The sequence below is a fragment of the Camelus bactrianus genome, chromosome 11, assembly GCF_048773025.1.
Source record: "Camelus bactrianus isolate YW-2024 breed Bactrian camel chromosome 11, ASM4877302v1, whole genome shotgun sequence".
In the NCBI taxonomy this organism is placed as follows: Eukaryota; Metazoa; Chordata; class Mammalia; order Artiodactyla; family Camelidae; genus Camelus; species Camelus bactrianus.
In genome coordinates this window covers 68,771,233-68,792,976 of record NC_133549.1, presented here as the reverse complement: position 1 = coordinate 68,792,976, position 21,744 = coordinate 68,771,233, and the positions used below count along the sequence as shown (strand labels likewise).

The 21,744-nt window shown below is 37.5% G+C and overlaps 2 protein-coding genes across 8 annotated transcripts in view; both read left to right on the top strand.

Moving 5' to 3' along the window:
• PPP3CB (protein phosphatase 3 catalytic subunit beta) overlaps positions 1–7,393 on the top strand; it is a 43,242-nt gene extending 35,849 nt beyond the window's left edge. For 4 of the 7 annotated variants that reach the window (XM_074374263.1, XM_074374262.1, XM_074374261.1 and 1 more), the window contains 2 exons: positions 4,254–4,283; positions 5,774–7,393. In XM_074374263.1, the coding sequence (XP_074230364.1) occupies positions 4,254–4,283; positions 5,774–5,952 (209 nt within the window). In that variant the 3' untranslated portion in view covers positions 5,953–7,393. The remainder of the gene's footprint in view (positions 1–4,253; positions 4,284–5,773) is intronic. The other 3 variants (XM_074374266.1, XM_074374265.1, XM_074374264.1) reach the window with 1 other exon arrangement.
• Positions 7,394–7,537: 144 nt separating this feature from the next.
• Positions 7,538–19,426, top strand: MSS51 (MSS51 mitochondrial translational activator). The gene is made up of 7 exons (XM_010963169.3): positions 7,538–10,085; positions 14,941–15,185; positions 15,452–15,607; positions 16,171–16,295; positions 16,506–17,072; positions 17,383–17,476; positions 17,809–19,426. The coding sequence occupies exons 2-7, from the start codon at positions 14,965–14,967 to the stop codon at positions 18,026–18,028; spliced, it is 1,383 nt and encodes a 460-aa protein (XP_010961471.2). The 5' UTR covers positions 7,538–10,085; positions 14,941–14,964; the 3' UTR covers positions 18,029–19,426.
• Positions 19,427–21,744: the final 2,318 nt, after the last annotated feature.

Sequence of the window (21,744 nt, the reverse complement as noted above, 5' to 3'; positions counted from 1 at the left end):
TGTACCCTGGGAAATGATGCCAAAGTTTGTTTTCTGTGGTGTTTGTCAAATGTTCTATGTATAATTGACTGTCTGTAACATGCTGTTTCCTTCCTCTGCAGATGTAGCTGCTTTCCTAAATCTGTCTGTCTTTCTTTAGGTTAGCTGTATGTCTGTAAAAGTATGTTAAATTAAATTACTTTATCAGACACTTGTCTGTCTTTTGATGTAGAAGCAACGTTGTAGCACCTTGTTTTGAGGTTTGCTGCATTTGTTGCTGTACTTTGTGCATTCTGAACATGAATGTAATATTAGATATTAAGTCATTGTTATAAGGGGTTGAATTTAAATCCTGTAAGTCAAAATTGAAAGGGTGTTATTAAGTGTGCCTTTATTTTGCATGAAAATAAAAAGAATTATACATAAAGAATTCCTGTAATCTGGCTCATTGAATATCTTATATTAAAAAAAAATAAGTTTTTTTGGCGTAAATATCTGTGTAAATACTGGGTTAACTTTTTGAAAGCCCGTTACAGATTAAATAAAAGAGAGTGATGTAGTGATGTGGATGTTGTAGACTATACACAGTAACCCACAACTTTCCCTTGTGGTTGGAAACCAGAAAATGTGATATGAAAAGCCTTAATTTATGTTTTATTGTAGCCACTTTTTATAGCCCTCCAAGGGTCATTGCTGTATTAAAACAAGCAGCAACAGATCTGGTATTTTCCTTAGTCATGATTAGCAGTGTCGTTTTTGGTGTTATAATTAGTGAATTTTTTAAAAGCAAAAAAATAGGAAATTTTAATTTTTAATTTTGAATAAATTTAAATTAGATTAACTTTTCACAATTTCATTTCACTCAGTTTTGTAATAAATGCTTATATAAATAAATAGAATTTTTCCTGTAGACAAATAATTTCTACTTGTAGCCTATACATGTTCTATTTATATGTTATTGTGTTGTCTGCTACCATCACTGGTATATGTGAGATATACAGCTATGTTTTAAAGTTATAGTTTCAAATTTTCACTTAGAATAAGGTTTCTTTTTTTGATTAAAAAAACCTACTTTGATTCTCTTTAAATTTCTTGCCCTCCATTTTTATTATATTGTAAACATAAGAAAAATGAGGGGATTTTTTAAAAAAGGATTTCATTAAAACAAGAAGATCTTAAATATTTAATAAAACTAGCAAAAATGTTAATAAAAAAGGATGAATTTTAATAGCTTGAAAACTGTTATACCCTTCCTCCTCTTAGTTTAGAAAAGGAAAAGAGAACCAAAAGAGTCTCATACTGAAATAAATCTACACTACAGTCATCTCTCGATTATCCTTGGATATATTATTAGTTTTATGTTGTATCCACAGCAAACCTTTTCTTTCAGATTTCACAATTAGCACCTGCTAATTACATGCTTTGTTGATAGCTCAGCACTTCTATTTATTCTTAATTTGCATGCAGCCTGAAGTTCAGTCTTCCAACTTTGAAATCACCCCTAACTGCAGGGAAAGTTTGAAAGACAGCTTTACCTAAGGGAGTGTCTATTCCTGGATTAGAGTGTGTTACTGGATGGTGCTGAGCTTAAGAGGTCCAATTTGGGAAACTAGATAGCTCCCTAGCTCTGCCAGCCGTGATCTTGATGGTGTGGTTTGAGCATTTGGTTGAAGTGATTTCTCTAGCATAAAATAAACCCATTTCGAAACAAATAACAAACCTCATACAAAAGCTGCACCTGTGTGATTTTTAAAAATTTATGTAACATTTTAAATTTTAGTAGACATGACTCCTTAAACTGAGAGTTAAGTATTGCAAAAAAGAAAGGTTTTAAATTCTAAGACCTCCATCCTATTATTGGAAAATAGGAATCATCTTCTCAATAACTTTACAGTTAATTTATGATATTTCTCAAGTGTTTTTATAAACTGCACAACTCTATTGGAGTGGGATTTGATACTCATATTTTATGCACAGTTTCTTCATGGAAATTTAGCTGGGAGCTAGCCCTATAATGCTACCTTCATGCAGACCTATATGGGAAATATGTGGCCATCTCTGTTATAGTAATGTCAATTCCTCTTGATCATTTATCCTGTGTAGTATTGAGGAACATAGTTTGAGAAAGCAGTATATTCAAACTTATTTAAGGCCATATCAAGATGCCCAATACAACTGAAAAAAAAATTGAAGAAAAATAGTGGTTTTTAGCTTAATGTTTAAGCTTCAAATGATCATCTTTGAATTCTAAGCTTGACCTGGTATGCAGTTTTGAGTGTGATACTTATTTTGTATTCTGAAAAGAATTTAGGAGCATTTAGAGACGTCAGGAAAGAGCAGAGAATATAAATTGACCTAGAAAATGGTTTTATGTATAAAATTAAAAGCCCATAGAATGATTTCAAAAGTATATTGTCGCATTTCATAATTTGAACAAATTTATTAATAGACTTAAATTATTGTTACACTCAAATAGATACTAATTCTTACAGTGATAACAGTTTTTATTTTTAATTTATTACTAAATATAATACAAAGTATGAAATATTTCATGTAAATCACTTCTGTTACCACAAGCTCTTTAAAACATAGGTTTGGATAGGTGTTTTATTTTTTCCTCATTTAATTTCTAAATTATAAAAGAAAATAGTCCACATTTTGAAGAGTAGGAGTCCCAAGGCTGATTCAATAGAGATGGATCATTTGTCTCAGTTTTCTGTCTGGGCACATTCCAAGAGTATTTTCCAAGTGTACAGGGCTAAATTTTTTAAATGGTAATTTGTACAGTGAATATACAATAAGTATGTCTGCTTTAATTTGTAATGTAATTTGAAAATTAAGAAAAATTAATTCTCCCTTTATTCAGTGTTCATCCTCCTTGTTTGGGGTCCCCAATTCACTTTATTATCTGGCTGAGATCAACAAACTTATCTAATTTAGTCTACTTTAATTCCATATGTTCATCAGTGTCCTTTCACATTAATAACTGCTTTGGATAAAATTTGTCATTTCTAAATCATGTGTACTGCTAAAAGGTCAGTTTAGGAATAATTGTCCTAGCTGACCTTACTGTAGAAGAAGCAAAATAGAAGGGATGGGGCGTTGTTATAAATATTCTGAGTGTGTGCACTTTGGGTAAGGTGAAGAATTGAGAATTGACAATATTGTCCTCTGCAGTCTTTGGCCCTGGTCCTCAATGTGAGTGCTTTATACAGTTTGAACCCAGAAATGAGCTGGAAGATTCTTTGACTACAAAATGTATGACTAAATATGTTGAAATTCTCTTAATGGGCCAGAAACAAGCTATACCAAGAATGCATTTCTCATTTACATGACCTATTTGTATGTCTATATCATGAAGTGATTAGGATTTATTGCCTGTAAGACCTCAGTTCTATCTCTTGATTCCTCTCTAATTGTTCAATGGGCTTGAAAAGTAGCCTTTTTATCTTCACTTGAGAATGCAGCCTATTAGTACCTGAAGTAGATTTGAGTTCATGATACACTGAACATAAATGGATTTTTAAGGTTATATATGTTAATATTTTTAGATAGTTGAACACCGATATTAGAATAGAAAGGAAGTTTCTAATAGACCAGAGGAGTCCTTTTAGATTACACGTGAAGGACAGGGCTATGGAACTGAACTGTTCTGTTTAGAATAACTTTCCAAGTTTACTGCCCATAAATTTCATTGTAGGTCATACCAACTTTTGCAGCTTATGCTTTGCCCTATGAATTAGAAGTGACAGGAAAAGCATTGCTGACCCCTTCTAGTTTATATCTTAGGGAACCAGCTGGTGATAAATATTATTCCAGTTAGATGTAAAAGAAAAAGAATCTCCTCCTGTGTACTCTTTTGCTACAATTCTACCATCATAATTTCACCCTAGAGAATTTCCTTGTGATTGTGATGGATGTGATATAATAAACATGTTGGAAAATTCTAAGGCCATCAAAATACTGAATTCAAGATGGGTAATTAATACTAGTGTACACTTGCATGGATGCTGAGGTGTCTGTGTGTATAGTAGGTCTACGTGTTCTGTGCTCTGAGCGATGGTGTCTTAGTGCTGTGTGTAAACTGTGCTGTGTCAGGAATTGGGGGATTGGATGGGGCTCTCTAATATGGGTACTATATATGTTAAATTGCAAATGATGATGTAGTACGGGGTACTGTGATATTTTAAGTGATCATTGCCTTTTCTGCTGTACAATATGACCCTTCTCATCTCTCTCATTCATTTTGCATGCCTCTGCTCACTTCTGTACAGCCACAGTTGAGGCTATTGAGGCTGAAAAAGGTACGATCAGAGTCCTTGCGCTGGGCAGAGATCTGTGGTGTGTGGGTGGGCATCAGAGAATGTCCTTTGGGTGTGTTTTACTCCTAGCTTGCACAGCCCAAGATGAATCAGACTCACTGACTCATCAAATTTAACAGTCGTATTCTTTTTCTTCTTTTTCTTCTTCTTCTTCTTCTTCTTCTTCTTCCTCTTCTTCTTCTTCTTCTTCTTTTTTAATCACAAGGACTAATTTCTGCAGTGAAATTTGTTTTTTTCCCTTTTCTAGCATAGTTTGCAACCAGCATTTAATGTTCCAGAATTCTTTAGAGAACAGCATGTTATGCTATGATATTTATGTAGCATACAATGCTATCGCGTTTACAGTTGCAAATAAAGATCTGTTCAATATTTTGCATGATTCTATGCTGCTCAGATTATTTTTTTCCTAAGTGAAACCTTCTATACATACAGGTTTGGTATGCTCATGGTATAAAAATGATGTACTCATTTTCAGTAATGCACCTGAGAGTGTAGGAGCTGTCACTATGATTTTTTTTTTTTTTTTTTTGCTGTGGTTTGGGCTAATGTTTGCTGATAATATTATATCCATGTATATCATGTATTATTGGCTTGATATTACACATTACTGAAAGCTTTGCTGCCCTAGCCACTTACTTGGTTCACATGTACAGACTCTGAGTCCCAGGATTGCACATATTAAAACAACCAGATTATAACCAGTAGTATGGAAATTTTTTCTGTGCACATTTTAATAATAGAGCATGCAGCATTCCAAATGAAGTGAATGCGAAGCCATTAACACTTGGAGGAGGATTGTCATTTGTTTTGATTTGGGTTTCCAAAGAACAGGCAGTGAATGGCTAGTGAACTAAGAAAGATATCTCCTAAAATATGGAACTCTAAATACTTTTTGCTGTCAGCCAAATACATCGATCTAACTCCTGGGAGGCATTTCCCACCGTTTTCATTTCATTGGTGGTGATGTGGTGATGATACTTTGACCTCCATGATAGTTCTGATCTGCTAAATTTTAGCTTTATTTCTTTTCTCCTCCCAAGCTCTTGGTACAGATTTGTATGTTGAGAATTAACCTTGTTTAGCCTCCTCATTTGCTCCTACTCTTGTTGCTACCTTACTGTGATAGTTACTGGTGATCTTAGGGCCTGAGGTAGGAGATAATTGGTATAGTAGAAGTCAGACTGAGACCCTGAGACCATTGCCTGCAGGTTGATTTTAAGGGCAGGGGAGGGTATTTTTGTGGCATTTTTTTAAGGCTATGCTAACACGTCATCTATGAAGCTATTGTGTTTAGGTTTAAATATTTCATGTTTTAAGGGGAAATCTGGAATTAGGATAGAATTCAGTTAAAGTAATATTTAAATGTTGCTACATACAGCTAATTTCTTTCTTCTTAAAAATCGTTAATTATGTTTTTAAAATCTCAGAAATGTTTTTCAATTACTGACTTATCAAATTTGCATTTTGTTAAGCAATACGAGGATTCTCTCCACCACATAGAATCTGCAGTTTTGAAGAGGCAAAGGGTTTGGATAGGATCAATGAGAGAATGCCACCCCGGAAAGATGCTGTACAGCAAGATGGTTTCAATTCTCTGAACACCGCACATGCCACTGAGAACCACGGGACTGGCAACCATGGTGCCCAGTGACCCACGGCTTCCCAGGGACTCTCACAACTCGGGCCCCAAATGGACAGATCACCCGAGGAGCTGGAGGGGTCGGCCAAGCTGACTGTAGATGTCACAGTCCCTCTGGAGAAACCATTGTGCTTTTGAGACCCCAGCCCCCTTCCTGAATGGAGGCTTGAGGGCCCTGGGACATGTTGTGCTATATGATAAGATTGGGTCATCGCTGCCAAGGTGGAGAGCAGTGAGCAAGGGGCTTGGGGCAATTTCCAGTGGAGGGCTACTACACCTCCATTTATGCTTGTGATTCACACATTTAAGTTTACAAATGAAATTTCTTTTTCCCCTCAGTAGAATTAGATTTTGTTTTCCAACCATAACTTCAAATACAATCCTAAGAGCTAATGTGGACTTTTTTTTTTTTCCATGAAATGTCTTTAAAGGATGAATTAGCATGGTCTTAAAATACATTTCTGAGGTTACTAAGCTGTATTTTGAATTGTGGGCAAAATGCTGAGAAACCCAGTTGGCATTTATACAGAATGCTGACTTCAGGGCTATAGTTCTTAAATGTGGCTAATTCTGTAATATAGTCTTGGTATTTTTCAATTCTGAACGCATAACCTATTTCTAGGCAGACTCTCTTACTTGAACACAAATCCGAAAACTAACTTAGAAACTTTTTTGCCCAGATCTTTTAAGATTTACACCCAGAGATTTAAGAAGAAAACCTCTAAATTTCAAAATGATGAAGAATTACAGAATTACTCATTTAAGGTACTTTAAAAGAAGTTTGTACATTGTCAAAGTAAATTTTAATTCAAATCATGTCTGTAAAACTTGACGTATTTTGTGTATGCATGTTTTCATTTTGCAAATATTTAATATATAGACCTATGATGTACAGGTACGACATGTATAGGTTACCTAGATGTTATGAGAAATTTTAGTTTATTGTGAGTACTCAAGTTGCTTAAATAGCCACAGGGTGATTTACTGCTGGCTTCCTATCATTTTTATGTTTTAATGCAAAGGAAATTTTAAAATGTTCTGGAAGTGTTTTTGATTAAGCAGTGCAGCATAGAAGCAATGGTTCTGTTTCAAATCATTCAGATGTTAGTGGAAGCATAAAAGTCAAGACTGCATGTTGAACATTTTCTTTTGATAGTTACAGAACTGCTTGGTTAAATTAAATGGAACCATGTGCTAATTTTTCACAGTTATTGACCTGTATTGATTGCCACTGTAGTTTGGTATTTCCCTTTACTTTGGTGGCCTGCTTCCCTCATGCCCTGGAATACAACTCAGAGCTCCAGGCAGCGGAACCATCTATTGTTTGTTTGCCAGAAAGTGCACCCTGTATGGTCTCCTGTCTGAGTTGGAAATATTATGCATGTGCAGGACTATTCGATTATTTTATAAACAATAGCACACAATAAATTCCATGCATGGGCCGCTGCTCCTATCTCTGTGTTGGGTTTTATTTGGAAGATATAGTCTGATTTGACCTTCTCATGCAAATCAGAAAATCCTATTAATAGAACTGTGATATATCCTTCAGAGAAAATTATCTTATTGGATAGTTCTTGGTAATTTGATGAATTAAATTCTTGTCTTCATAAATAATGCTTTTTTTTTTTTTTAACTTTGGTTACACTTGTTTTACATGAATATTAGTAACTGAGCACTAAAGGACTCTGGGTGCCTACTATAGGCCTAAATCTATTATTTAAAATTACTGTTTCACTTAACTTTTAATTAAAAGAAAATATTATTGTCTAGAATTTTGTTATAGTAGTATTGGGAATTTATTAGGTGTTTTAACAATAAGAAAAAAAAATGATGCTGCGTTATCCTGCCATTATATTCCTTTCTTCTTTGTTATAATCAAAGTAGGTTTAGAATTTTGCAAATTGACGGAAATTAGGATACTGCTCAACATTTTATAATAATATAATCATATAGCAACTTTAATTATGATTTTCAACAAGATTATGATACACATAAAAAGCATTAGTTTAAGTTGAAAAATATATATATACTTGCCTAATTCTAGGTAGCAAATGTAACTCAAATTTTTGATCATTACAGCTTTTACTTGCTGTAATGTTAATTTGCATCCCAGTCCCTGAGCTGCCTTTAAAGTTATTATGTACTGCATACCTTAAAGATTCTTCTTGATGTTACTGTTTTATGAAAACTACACATCTCTAAGTTAAGAGCTTAACTAGTATATCAGGTACCTGGAACTTCTTTAGCCCTTAGATCTGTCACTAGGGTTATATAGTGTTTATTGGAACTTGGGTAAACATAAAGCATCATTAGCAAACTAGAAGAATTATGGGTTGATGGTAAAAATTTAAAAGAAGAAAATAGGAGGAAGAAATGGAACTCAGAAAAAGTGGTATACATGAAGAGTGGTAGAATATCATCCAGTGCCTCAAGTCACTTCCTACTTGTTGAATAGGAACCTCATTCTAGTCTGTCTTCTAAATAGTTTCACAAGTAACTATAGAAGTGTTTTTAAGGGTTGTTTTTTTTTTTCTTTGTTAAATGTAACTCAGGATGAATGCAAATTGTGAGAAATTACAGATCTTTCTAAATTGTGCATTTAAATATGTACCAGAGCAAGTGGTAATGATGGTGAAATGTAAATTACTATTCAATATCAAATTTTTTCTACATATCTCCCTTTGTATTTAAAGATGACGCTTTTGAGTTAGAAAAGACAATCTCAGATTCCTTTTATATTTTGCAGTTCCGCCATTATTAACAGACTTCATAACCTTCAAATGTTCTGCCAGTTAAATTTGAAATTGCCCTGAAATCTTTGCTTAAAATGAATCACCCCTCCTTTATTCAGGATTTTTGCCTGTTGCAAGTGATTTTCCTTTGTCCTTAGCTATTCTGTATAATGTTATGTAATGTTTTGTTGCATCCTTAACACTTTTCTTCCACCTTCCCTACTTGTAGTCTGTGCTTTCTACAGTTTGGGGTTCCTTTGGAATCCATTCTCTGCATCTGTTCATATGTAGATTTATTTGCCACGTTCCAGGACCTCGTTGCAAGTGGGTCTGTCCCCTGGTTTGATGATGTTCCCAGAGGCAGGTAAGTGGCATAGCTGAGGCCAGATGTGAGCAGAAAGTCAGTTCTTATAGTCATATATAGGACCACTGCACTAACAACTTCTGATAGGTTCTAGAGTTTGATACCTCTAGGTGAAAAGGAGCTAGAAATGTGGAGTTAAATTCCCTGGATTAGCATCCATTACAGGAAGGAATGAGAAGATGTTTGAGTTGATTCTTTTCTATTTTCTGTTCCTAGAAATAGTATGCATTTTTAGTCATTAATATTTTGGTCTTGATTACTTTAATATTCCAGAAATTTTTATTCCTCTTATAAAATAAGCAGATGGAATGCCCCTGATGACATTCACTCAGAAAATGCCTTGCTCTCCTTTCAGGGAAGTTGAATTTTACAGATTAATTCTGGATGTCTCCCCCACAGTTGATTTTCTTCTGTACCGTTAATGACCATTTCTATTCTCCTTTTCTGGGTATTATATTTGTACTTAAGCTTACATTGGTGATTGTTGAGTTGTGTTTGAGGAGTGTTCAATATGCTGAAAAAGAACTTTCAGCTTGGGAGAACTGATCTTGGGTCTAGATTGACACCCCCCGAAAGAACTCCAGGCATTCCTGTTCCTGTGGGCTAGTGCTTATCCTTTCCAATCAAATATTGACTTCTGAACTAATCCCAAGGGTTTTTTCCTAATGCTGACTAAGAGCAGAAATGCTGCCTTGGCGAGAGGGGTCCAGGAAGCAGTAGACTTCATCTTTCCTCAGCCTGCCTGGCCTTTGGTGAGTTTGGGGTGTTGACAAGAGTTCTGAGCCTTCTTGGCAGAGAAGGAAGGTCAGAAAGAGAGAAGTCCATGGGCAGGGGGCCAGGTCCCTACTTGCCTCGTTAGGGAGAATTCAGTGTTGTCTGTCTGGTTGGCAGGACACATCTAATTACAGAGACCCAGCATTTCAGCAGTTTGCAAAAGTAAGTGATATGAAGGGACAGCTGCAAGACAGCCACAACGTAGATCTGAGGAGATCAAGCATTTATTTCACTTGGAAGAAAGAGAGAAGGAAGGAAGCTGAGGGCTTAGCAGGGTAAGTTACTTTTCCATCAACTCCTCTGCTTGCTTAGTTTATAGTTGAGTAAAGCATTTAGCACCCCAGGGAGTGTTAATCACTGATTAGGCAGCTAAATATTGTCATAATAGCAATGTTCCTGATGTTTTTCTCATTTTCTCTTTCTCTTTCCCAACCCCTTTTGATGATCTCCAATGACTAGCTTCACTCCCCCTTCTCTTCCTTACCTCCCTAAAGACATTTTTTTGTTTGCTGGTGAATTAGAGAAAATTAGATGGGCCTTCCTGGTTTAGAGATGGTGAGAAGATGACTGTGATTTAGGTGAAACTTGAGGCTTTTGGTGGCAAGGAGGGAGGAGGATAGAGGACTTAAATGTGGGAATAGACTAATATTTTAGGGAATTTGGAGATGAAGAATGGGTTTTTGTAGGCCATCCAGTTCATATCTTCTCTCCTTGCCAGTCCTTAGTGTTGGTGTTCTCTTTCTTCTATACTGGGATTAAATTAGAGCCCAAGTCACTGGGGATAAATAGAAAAATAGTTAGTGATTTCCTTTTTATGTGGGGTAGACTCTGAATTCTGGAAAATTCTGAAAGCTTCCTATAATTCTTAGCAACTTCTCCCTTGTCCTGTCTTTTTTGCCTTTGTTTTTCTCAGTTCACTATCCCTCCTCCCCGAACCATTCACCTTGAACTCGGAGGATCTTGGGGTTCATTGTTGGAAACTTATAACCAGGGAAACTGGGTCTGTGACTGGGGTACGCAAACTCAGACATGAGCCTGATGATACATATAGATGTAAATGTGAAGACCTGGCTCCTCATTCCCAACCTTCTTACCTTCCTGCCGTAAAATTAGTTCATTTGTATCAGGAACCCACTCTAGACACAGAGGAAAACTATGACATCAGGGATTTCACCCACACCATGCCTCCCCAAGCCATGTGATCCCTTGACTTCCAGTCTGTTCAACGAGTATTCCATTAGAGTTAATCTTCCATTGGAGGAAGACTTCTCTTTGGAAAGGCAGATAAGTGAGGCAGTACCTTTCAGGTCTTAATTGGCTTCCATTGCAGTATAAAGGCCTTTGGTTGAATATGAAAGATATTTATTATTACTCCTGGAATTTAAGACTCTTGAATTATCTCAAAGATCCTTTTCCTCCATACGTAGAAAGAAAAGATGAATCCATTCTTTTGAGGTTTAAGATGGTGTTGTCTTGCCTGAGGGAGCTGGATAGATAGAGCTGATAAATGCTTCTTCTAGAATTGCAGTTATGCTGGAAATGTGATGAGAATGATGATTAAAAGTGGAGGGAAGGATCAGGTCAGTTGTTGGAAATGGGGTTCTAAGGTGTAAAGGCAGTTCCATCCACCTTGAGTAAAGAGACAGGAACCTTAAATCCTAAAATAATGTATCATCTTTAGGTCTAATTTCTTCTCTGTTGGTGGGATTGTAGAAGATATGATATACAGATGAGCCTAATTGTCTCTGTTCTGTGGACTCTGAAGCCATCTGTTCATCTGTGGGATGAGGAGGGAGAGTACAGGGGTAGAATGAAAGGACAAGGAGAAAGAAAATACAAAATAGTTCCTCCATTAACCTCAGGACAGTGGTTTGCAAAAGCCATGTCAAAAGATAATGGATATTAGCTGTATGATTTGGGGAGGACTTTTGTTTGATTGTTCTGCCACCTACATCTCAGCTGAGTGATGATTCTGGAGTGTTTTTCCTGACAGATCTGGTCCAGAAGGATTAAATGTCAGGCCATTTTTGTAACAAAACATGACTCGTGATTTGAACTTTAATAGTTACCTCATTCACAATAAAACCAACCACTGTCAGCATTTTTATCCTGTCATTTCCCTGTCCCTGAAGGCAGTTTACCTGGGGAATAATATTTATTTATTGAAGTGTATTCTGTTTACAATGTGTTAGTTTCTGGTGTACAGCATAGTGATTCAGTTATACATATATATATTCCTTTTCATATTGTTTTTCATTATAGGCTATTACAAGGTATTAAATATAGTTCCCTGTGCTATACAGTAGAACCTTGTTGTTCCTCTATTTTATATATAGTAGTTAGTATCTGCAAATCTTCAACTCCCAATTTATCCCTCTACTCATGCCCCCTTTTTGTACTGGTAACCATAAATTTGATTTCCTGTCTGTGAGTCTGTTTCTGTTTTGTAAATAAGTTCATTTGTGTCATTTTTTTAGAGGGAATAATAATTTTTTAGCTTCTGAATCTCTAGATACCTTTTTTTTTAATAATTGAAGTGAAATTCACATAACATACAGTTGATCCTTTTAAAGCGAGTAATTAAATGACATTTAGTACATTCACATTGTTGTGCAACTGCCACCTCTATCTACTTCCAAAACATTTTCATCACCCCCCCAAAAAACCCATAACCATTAAGCAGTTACTCCTTATTCCCCCTTCCACTCAGCCCTTGGCAACCAAAGATCTGCTTTCTATCTCTGGATTTACCTATTCTTGATATTTCATATAAATGGAATCATTTAACTAATGTGACCTTTTATATCTGGCTTCTTTCACTTAGCATGTCTTTGAGGTTAATCTACATTATAGCATATATCAGTACTTCATTTCTTTTTATGGCTGAATTTTCATTCTCTCTCTCAATCTCTATTACTCTGATAAACACACACATATGTTTTATATATATATACATATATCCCAGTTTGTTTTTTCATTCATCTGTTGGTGACCTTTGGTTTGTTTCTACCTTTTGGCTATTATTAATAGTGCTGCTATGAACATTTGTGGGTAAGCATTTTTTTGAGTACCTGTTTTCAGTTATTTTGTGTATATACCTAAGAGTGAAATTGCTGGGTCATATGGTAATTCTATATTTAACTTTTTGCAGAGCTGCCATATTGTTTTCAATAGCAGCTGCACAATTTTACAATCCTGTCATCAGTGTATGAATTCCAGTTTTCCACATCCTCACCAACACTTGTTATTTTCTAGCTTTTTGATAATAGCCATCTTAATGGGAGTCAAATGGTGTCTCATGTTTTTGATTTGGGTTTGATTAGTGAAGTTGAGCATCATTTCATGGGCTTATGGGCATTTTGTATAATTTCTTTGGAGAAATGTCTATTCAAGTCAGTCAGTCAGTTTGTTTGTTTGTTTGTTTATTTATTTATTTGCCAAAATGTGCCTTTATTTAAATCTCACCCTGTGGTTAAAGTTCTACCCTTTGAATCTCTTCTGAGGAAAACTTTTTTTTTTTAAACTCTGTGATGAACTGTCAAATACTTCAGATTTCCTATCACATTTCTCAATGATTCTCTCCTCAGCTTCCCCAACCAATGATCACAGGTCATGATTCCATGTCAATTCAAGTCTTTTGCCCATTTTTAAATTGGGCTGTTTGTTGTTGTTGAGTTTTAGGGGTTCTTCATATATTCAGGGTATTAGTCTTTAATCAGGTATGTGATTTACAAGTATTTTCTCTCATTCTATGGGTTGCCATTTCACTTTGTCCTTTGATGCAGAGAAGTTTTTAACTTCGATGTAGTCCAGTTTACTTTTTCTTCTGTTGCCTATGCTTTTGGTGTTATATGCAAGAAATTGCCAAATCCAGTATCATGAAGATTTTCCCGTGTTCTTCTAGGACTTCATAGTTTTATCTCTTACACTTAGGTCTTTAGACTTTACCGTCAAACTCAGACCATTTTATTTCATTAATTCCCAGAATGTTCCCATCTACATTAGTATGCTCATACCCTTCTTTGTGCTTAGAATTCCTTGTTCTCTGTCTTTGTGTATTCAAAGTATTACCATATTTCATGGTCTATTCCAACTGCTACCTGCTTCATAAAGTCTTCCTATAGCTCACCTTCTGAAGAGACTCTCCTGATCTCCCATTACTGCTTTAGTTTCACCTTTCTGATAGGATTTATATACTGCCTTAGGGTTTGCATCTAATCCCACTTCAAGACAATTAGATGTTAAGTATATTTTTCATATTTGTTGTAGTATTCTGCATGTGATTTTCTCTCTTTATCAATAAATATTTATTGAATGGATGGATGTTTTAATTTTTTCCCAGTATAATCCATTTTGTTTACTGAGCCCTTGTGAAAGGAATGGGAGAAGACAAGCCAGGGAAGGAGGATTTCACATTGTTCTTGCTATGTAGTGGGTGGATGTGGGCTTAGTTCTACTTCAAAATTCACCTCTTTGGGAAGTTTTTCTAATAATTTGCATAATGTGCTTTGACTGCATAACTATTAGCATTGTAGTGTTCATTTCATATTGCATTTGATTTCTACTTCTTGTTGTACTCTTTATAAATGTAATTATAATCTTTTAAAATGTATGTTTTCCTTCCCCAACTAGATTAGGTTGAGTGATTCTCCAATTAGGTGGTAGCTTTAGACAACCAAAACTTTTTGCTTTTTCCTCTTCTAAGTTTATTTTTAAAATACACTAGTAACATATGTATATATTCCTTGTCTAAAAAGTCAAACATTACAGGTAAGTCTAAAGTCCCCTTTGATCAACCCAGTTCCCATCCCAGTGCCTTTTCCCCTCCTCAGACTTAATCTGTTACCAGTTTTATATGCGCTCTGCCAGACCTGTTTTAAAGCATTTACTTACATATATGCTTACATTATATATAGAACTTCATATGTAACACATATATGTATAATTGTATTCACATCTAATTATTTCTTTTTCACAACTGCCTGTGGTGATCAATAATCAGTAGATATGAAATAAATCTTACTGATACCTGGGCCTGAGGGGCTGGAATGACAAGTGAAAGGTCAAACATATGCAAACACATTTATGTTCAGTTTGCAAACTTCTATTGCATATCTGTTCTGCATATAGTCTCCAGGTATTAGTGGACAGGCCATGGCTCCACGGTCCCGGCGACGAAGGCACAAGAAACCCCTCTCCTCAGTGGCTCCTGTGGTTGTGACCCCACCCACAGTTGTAACCCCTGTGCCTCTGACCCTCTCAAAACCTGGCCCTAGCATTGATACACTTGGCTTCTTCTCCTTGGAGAATAATGTTCCTGGCCTATCCCAGCTGATCCTTCAAAAGCTGAACATGAAAAGCTATGAAGAATACAAGTGAGTGACTAGCCTTATCCCTTGTAGAAATGATTTCAGAAGGTGGAGAGGGAGTACAACTTGAGGAATATGTTGTATCTGCAAAATGAGGGATTTTCTCATCCTTATTTTTGCCAGTTTTATTACTGTAGAAGAAATGTAATTTGCTTAAATAAGAAATAATGGGAGTAGGAGAGTGGGAAATACATAGGGGGCAAGGTATGGGTCATGAGAAATTTTGGAGATATTTTTCCTGTTGTCACTGCTTCTCCATGCTGTCTCTGCAGGTTGGTGCTAGATGGGGGTACTCCTGTATCAGGCTTTGGATTTCGATGCCCTCAAGAAATGTTCCAGAAGATGGAGGACACATTCCGATTCTGTGCTTACTGTAGAGCACTCCCTAGTGGCCTTTCAGACTCCAAGGTCCTCCGGCACTGCAAGAGGTGGCGAGCTGGGGGCTAATAGGGAAGACATCCAAAAACGATCCTATTGCAGGAGGAAAGGTCTGAGAATTTTCAGAATAACTTAAGGCCCTCTCCTTATTCTGTATGATCCAGGCCACAGAGAAATTAGAAAAGGTTTGGGCTCCTGCTTATTTTGGTATTATGGGGAGGTTAGAGATCACCGTGTAATCCCCTCTACCTCCCTTCTCTTGAGTACTTAAGTGGTAAGACCATATCTATTCTGGGGAGGCTGGGGTCAAGCCATCTGTGACAAGAGGGTAGCCACAAACTCCTGGTTTCTTCTGTAAGGGATGTCAAAAATGAGTTCCAGATGAGGCTGAGATGTCCCTCTGACCCAAGAGAAAAATTACATTCCCACTCTCTCCTGCCTTCTCTGCCAAATATAGTCCCCAAATTTGGTGTAGCAGCTGTCAGTCCTCTCCCTACCTTCCTTACGCAGTGATCTTTCTTCCTAGGTGCAGGAATATCAATTCCCCTCCCCAGATACCCCTCAGTCACCTTTGAGGTATAGGAGCATCTATTTCTGGGGCTCATTCTCTCAGGTGCAGAAATGTCTATTACTGTGGTCCAGAGTGCCAGAGGTCAGACTGGCCAGCACACAGGAGGGTTTGTCAAGAGCTGCGTCTTGTCGCTGTGGACCGTCTCATGGAATGGCTTCTGGTCACAGGTGGAGTGGTGGTATTGGGGAACTCTGCCATAACAGTCATAGTTGGTCATACTCGGGACAAACATATGAAAGCATGTTATGAGGAAAAAATGAGGAACTGAGTGGGATGGGGAGTGGGGCCCTACAGGTCAGAGGTTGGGAGAATGAACACAGAGGAAATATTGAAGCCAGGGAAGGATCAAGTCATTTCTTGTTCCTTCTTTCCTGCAGGTGATTTTGTCCTACCCTCAGGACCTTGGTCATGGCTGACTGAAGTTGTACAGGGCTGGGACACCTGGTTTTCTATGCAACGTTTACAGCTAGATTCTACACTGGATGCTGTGCTTAATAGTCAGGCCATGACCACCCTTTGGGCCAGTGCAGGACGGCCAAGGCCAGACCCACATGTCCTGCAGGGCTCTTTGAAGCGGCTGCTGACAGATGCCCTGTCACGGCCCTTGACGCTGGGCTTTGGGCTTCGGGCCTTGGGGATAAACGTTGGGAAGGTCGGGGGAAGCACAGTGCATGTGGTTGGTGCTTCCCATGCAGAGACATTCCTCACTCGCCCCGGGGACTATGATGAGCTTGGCTACATGTTTCCTGGGCACCTTGGCCTCCGTGTAATCTTGGTAGGTATAGACGTAGCTGCTGGCTTTTCGCAGAGCACCTCGGCTTCACTTCTGGAACCTGGCACAGTTCAGCTTAGTGGCCATAGGGGCCTCTATCATGACTTCTGGGAGGAGCAGGTGGAGACTGGACAGATAGCCCATCCAGATTTGGTGGTGGCATTCCATCCTGGTAAGAGTCTTTGGCTCGGGGGAATACTGGGTCAGTCCTGGGAATTTCCCATCCTGACTCTTGTACCTTTGGAACCCCATTCATTTGGTCAGGTTAAATGTAATATAATGATGACCTGGGTTGATCATTAGCCATATGTGCTACACTTGGGTTCATAATTTTCCCTTTGAAGAACATAGGGTGGGTGATGGTGGTAAATGAATGTTGGAGGGGAGCAAGGTGAAGGGTGGGCACAGTCAAAGAAGTATCTTAATTAGGGTCTGCCTCAGCCTTTATCCTTCCTATTCCCATCTCTGTCTTTGTTCCGTAGGTTTCCATGCTTCTTCGGACTTGATGGAGTCTTGGCTACCCACCCTCCTGCTACTTCGTGATTATGAGATCCCTACAATGATTACTGTTTACAGGTTTTGCCCTCTTCCTATTTGTGATACCTCCCTGACTCACTCACACCTCTCTTTATGTAAATGAGCTCATTTCTTTCCCCCTTGCTCATCTTCTGCCTTTTGGTAAGGATTTTCTTCCTTCCCGCATTTGGCTTTCTCATCTCCTGAAACAAAGTGCTACGCTAGTTAATTGAGTAGTTACTATAGACATTTGGGAGGGAGGGATTGCTGTTGCCTAGTCCAGCCTTAGGTAATTTTGGGGATTGTTTAGTTCAGAAATGTCAAGTTCTAAGCAATTTCTCTCTTATGTCTTTCATAATCAGCAGAGCAAATTTTCTTACCTGTCTCCATAGCAATCAGGAGTTGACAGCATCTTTGCAGATTCTGGTGGACCTGGATATGCACATCACAGCCTATGGAGCCAACCCTTTTGCGTCCCTCAAACCTGAACAGGTCTATTCCAACCCCAACAAGCAGCCAGTATACTGCAGTGCCTACTATATCATGTTTCTTGGAAGCTCCTGCCAGCTGGATAAGAGGCAATTGGAAGAAAAAGTAGATGGTGAGGTATAAATAGCTGACCTCAATCCTGGCTGGATGTCTAGAAAATGACAAGTTGTGATGAAATTACCTGCTAATGCCAGGTTATTGCTAACTTTGAAACCCACTATATCCTAAACCTAATTCTCTCATCTGGGTAGAAACTAAGCTAAATGGGAAATCCTATGTGATGTGACTCATTTCCAAGAGGTTAGCTAAATGTAGCTTCTAGAGACAGGATTCTAGATTTAGCATGTGGCAAAAAGCCCTCACATAAATCTTTACAGAACCTAGAGTTCCTAACAGTTTTGCTTTATGAGAAAGTTGTACCTTTTGACTTGAACCAGATGGCACCAAGGAGAGGAATGGAACCTTATTCTTCTGAAAAAGACTTTCTTCTCATCCAGTAATTTGGGCTAAAAAGTGGAGATACTAATTACTCCAAGTGGTGGACAAATAGGATGGGCAAGTCAGAGAAGTGGTTAGGACATGGGGGAGGTTGTGAAGATTGGCACAGTCTTCTCTTTCCTGGCTTTTTCGAGATACGTGTCCCATTTTTGTTTTCTCTTCAGGACTTCTAGCCCTAGGGAAGCTTTTTGCTCTTGTGTTGTATTTTAGATATCCCAGGGTGTATCAGACTTTACTTGAATATATAGGAACTTGTTATCACCTGGTCTATACCACAATAAACTCAGTTTGGGGCTTAGTAAGTCATTTGCTTTATCTTATCTCCTATTCACTGGCAAGTATTACCTGTCTACACAGAACACATCAGGATTGGAGGTTTCTCTCTGGCCAAAGTTGTGATTAACATCAGCTCTCTGTTTGGGCCTGCCTCTCTACCACACCCTGTCTCTTGTCATCCTCTTATCACACTCCCAGGACTAGGAGAGTCCCAGGTATTCATTCCTACAACCTTCTGTGACCTCAACCCCGCTACTTATATCCAGAATATATGTAAAGAATTCTTACACCTCAATAATAAAAAGGCAAATAACTCAATTAAAAATGGACAAATGATCTGAGTAGATGTTTCTTCAAAGAAGATACACAAGTAGTCAATAAGCACATAAAAAGATGTTCAACATCATTAGTCATCTGAAAATACAAATCAAAACTATAATGAAATAGCACTTCCTTCACTCAGATGTCAGTAATCAAAACATCAAAAATCAAATCAGATAACAAGGGTTAATGAGGGTGTAGAGAAATTGCAACCTTCATACAAATTGCTGGTGGGGATGTAAAATCTTGCAGCTATTTTGGAAAACAATGGCATTTTCTGAAGAAGTTAAGCGTTGAGTTACCATTTCATCCAGCTATTCTGCTTCTAGGTATGTACCCATGAGAAATGAAAATATGTACATAATTGTTCATAGCAGCATTATTCATAATAGCCAAAAGGTAAAAAATAAACCAAATGTCCATCAACTTATGAATAGATAAACCACATGTGGTATATACACAGAATGAAATATTTGGCCATAAAAAGGAATGAAGTACTGATTCACGCTACAGCATGGATAAACTGAAAACACGTTCATCCATGTTCATGTTCAGGGAAAGAAACCAGTCACAAAAGGCCACGTATTGACTGGATGCATTTGTATGAAATGTCCAGAAGAGGCAAATCTATGGAGACAGAAAGCAGATTGCAGTGGCAGCATAGAGATGAGGAGGATGAGTATATTGGGGGTGATGGCTGAATGGTGTGGGGTTTATCTTGGGGGTTATATAAATGTTCTAAAATTGATTGTGGTGCTGGTACAACTCTGTGAATATATTAAACAACCATTGAACTATACACTTTACATAGTAAATTATATCTCAATAAAGCTGTTACCAAAAAATTTAAATCATAATGTAAAAAAATGAGAATATTTCTTAAGTGGTTAACAGTGCTTAGCACATAGTATGTATTTAATAAATGGTAGCTTTTATTGAATACATACCACTTGGAATTTTACTCAGTAACATAGATTGAACTTCCTGTGCAAGATGGTTTGACAATGGAAAAACCAGGTGGGAAGCCATTTTTATGGTCCAGATGAGATATTGCACATGTCAGCTCAGGTGATAGTAGTAGGTATGGAAAGGAAAAGCTGTAACAAGAGAAGCAAATAAGTAGATAATGACATTTTATATCTAGAACATGAAAGTAAAATCCATAGGGTCTGATTACTGATTGTGTTGGGTGAAGTGTGATATATCAGAGTCTAACACAGTAATAGGGGACACAGAAATTTCCAACTTAGAATGGTGGTGATAGGACATAAAAGTGCCTAGCTTCATGCTAAATGCTGAGAATTCTAAGATGGCTTTTGCTCTTTAAGTGTTTACAGTTTAACAGAAGACTAACACAGGCAGAGGCAATATAATAAAAGTTATATTTTCTAAAGTCAGCATATGAAGTGAAAAGGCTGTATTTTCTTCTTTTTTTTGAAATAGATTTTATTTTTTTAGAGCAGTTTCAGGTTCACAGCAGAGTAGAAAATGCAGAGAGTTCTCAGAAAGTCCTCCCCACCCACACATATATACTCCCCTACCCTCAACATCCCTCATCAGTGTGACATATTTGGTACAATCAATGAACCAACATGGACACATTATTATCAACCAAAGCCCATAGTTTACATTAGGGTTCACTCTTGATGGTGTACATTCTCTGGGTTTTCACAAATGCATAATGACATGTAGCCACCACTATAGTATCATACAGAATAATTTCATTGCCCTAAAAATCTGAAAAGGCTGTATTTTCAAAAGTACATTGAAATTCCCTTAGGATAACACTACATTGTGGATTCCAACATATCATCTCTCAACAAGTGTATCAGAGCCAGTTTTTCCTCTAGTATTGGAAACAAAATTTATTTATTAAGTTGATCACCAGATGAAATAGTTGGCTTGAGTTTTGTGGGCCCTGTTGTAGTCGTCAAGTATTCATTGAACATTTATTAGTAGACTCTGCAGATAATCCCTATTCTCAAGGAGCCTATATTCCGGGGCAGTGGAGGGAGATCACCAAAAGTAAACACAGAACTTCAGATGCTTTTAAATGTTACAAAGAAAATTAAATAGGATAATAAGTGTGTATAACTGGTAATGGTGTTGGTGGCAGTGGTGGCTACTAATGTTACAATGTTCAGGGAATACCTACCTCTCTAAGGAGATGGATGACATTTGAGATGCAACATGCAGTGGAGAACATTCCAAGTAGAAGCAATAGCAAGTGCAAAGATCCTAAGAATCTCTGGTGTGTTTAAACTCAAGCTCAATATGTTTGGACAGAGGGCCATTGTGACTAGAGTTTAGTGCTTGAGAAGGAAGGTGTAGAGGGATGAGATCAGAGAGGTAGTCAGGGGCCGAACTATATAGGGCTTAATAGACCAGGGCCAGGAGTTTGGATTTTATTCTGGTTCCAGTGGGAAGCTATTGGAGGAATTTAATCAAGGGAATTGTATGACCAAATCTATTTAGAAAGAGCAGTCTAAGAGTTTCCTAACCTCAGCACTATTGACATTTTAGTCTGAATAATTCTTTGTTGAAGGGGGATGCCCAGTGTGTCACAGAATGTTTAGTAACATCCTTGGGCTCTTCCCATTGATACTGGTAATCCCCTCCTCCCTAGCTGTGACAGCCAAAACCGACTCCAGACATTGCCAAATGTCCCCTTGGGGAAAAAAATTATTGCTCTATCTGTACAAAAGTTTTGTGTTAAACACAAAGGAATATTCACATTAGGAGAA

Coding starts and splice junctions, on each gene's coding strand:
- MSS51 (XM_010963169.3), top strand. CDS start 14,965: ATGGCTCCACGGTCCCGGCGACGAAGGCACAAGAAACCCCTCTCCTCA. Junction 15,186..15,451: donor AAAAGCTATGAAGAATACAA/GTGAGTGACTAG, acceptor CTGTCTCTGCAG/GTTGGTGCTAGATGGGGGTA. Junction 15,608..16,170: donor GTCCTCCGGCACTGCAAGAG/GTGGCGAGCTGG, acceptor TCATTCTCTCAG/GTGCAGAAATGTCTATTACT.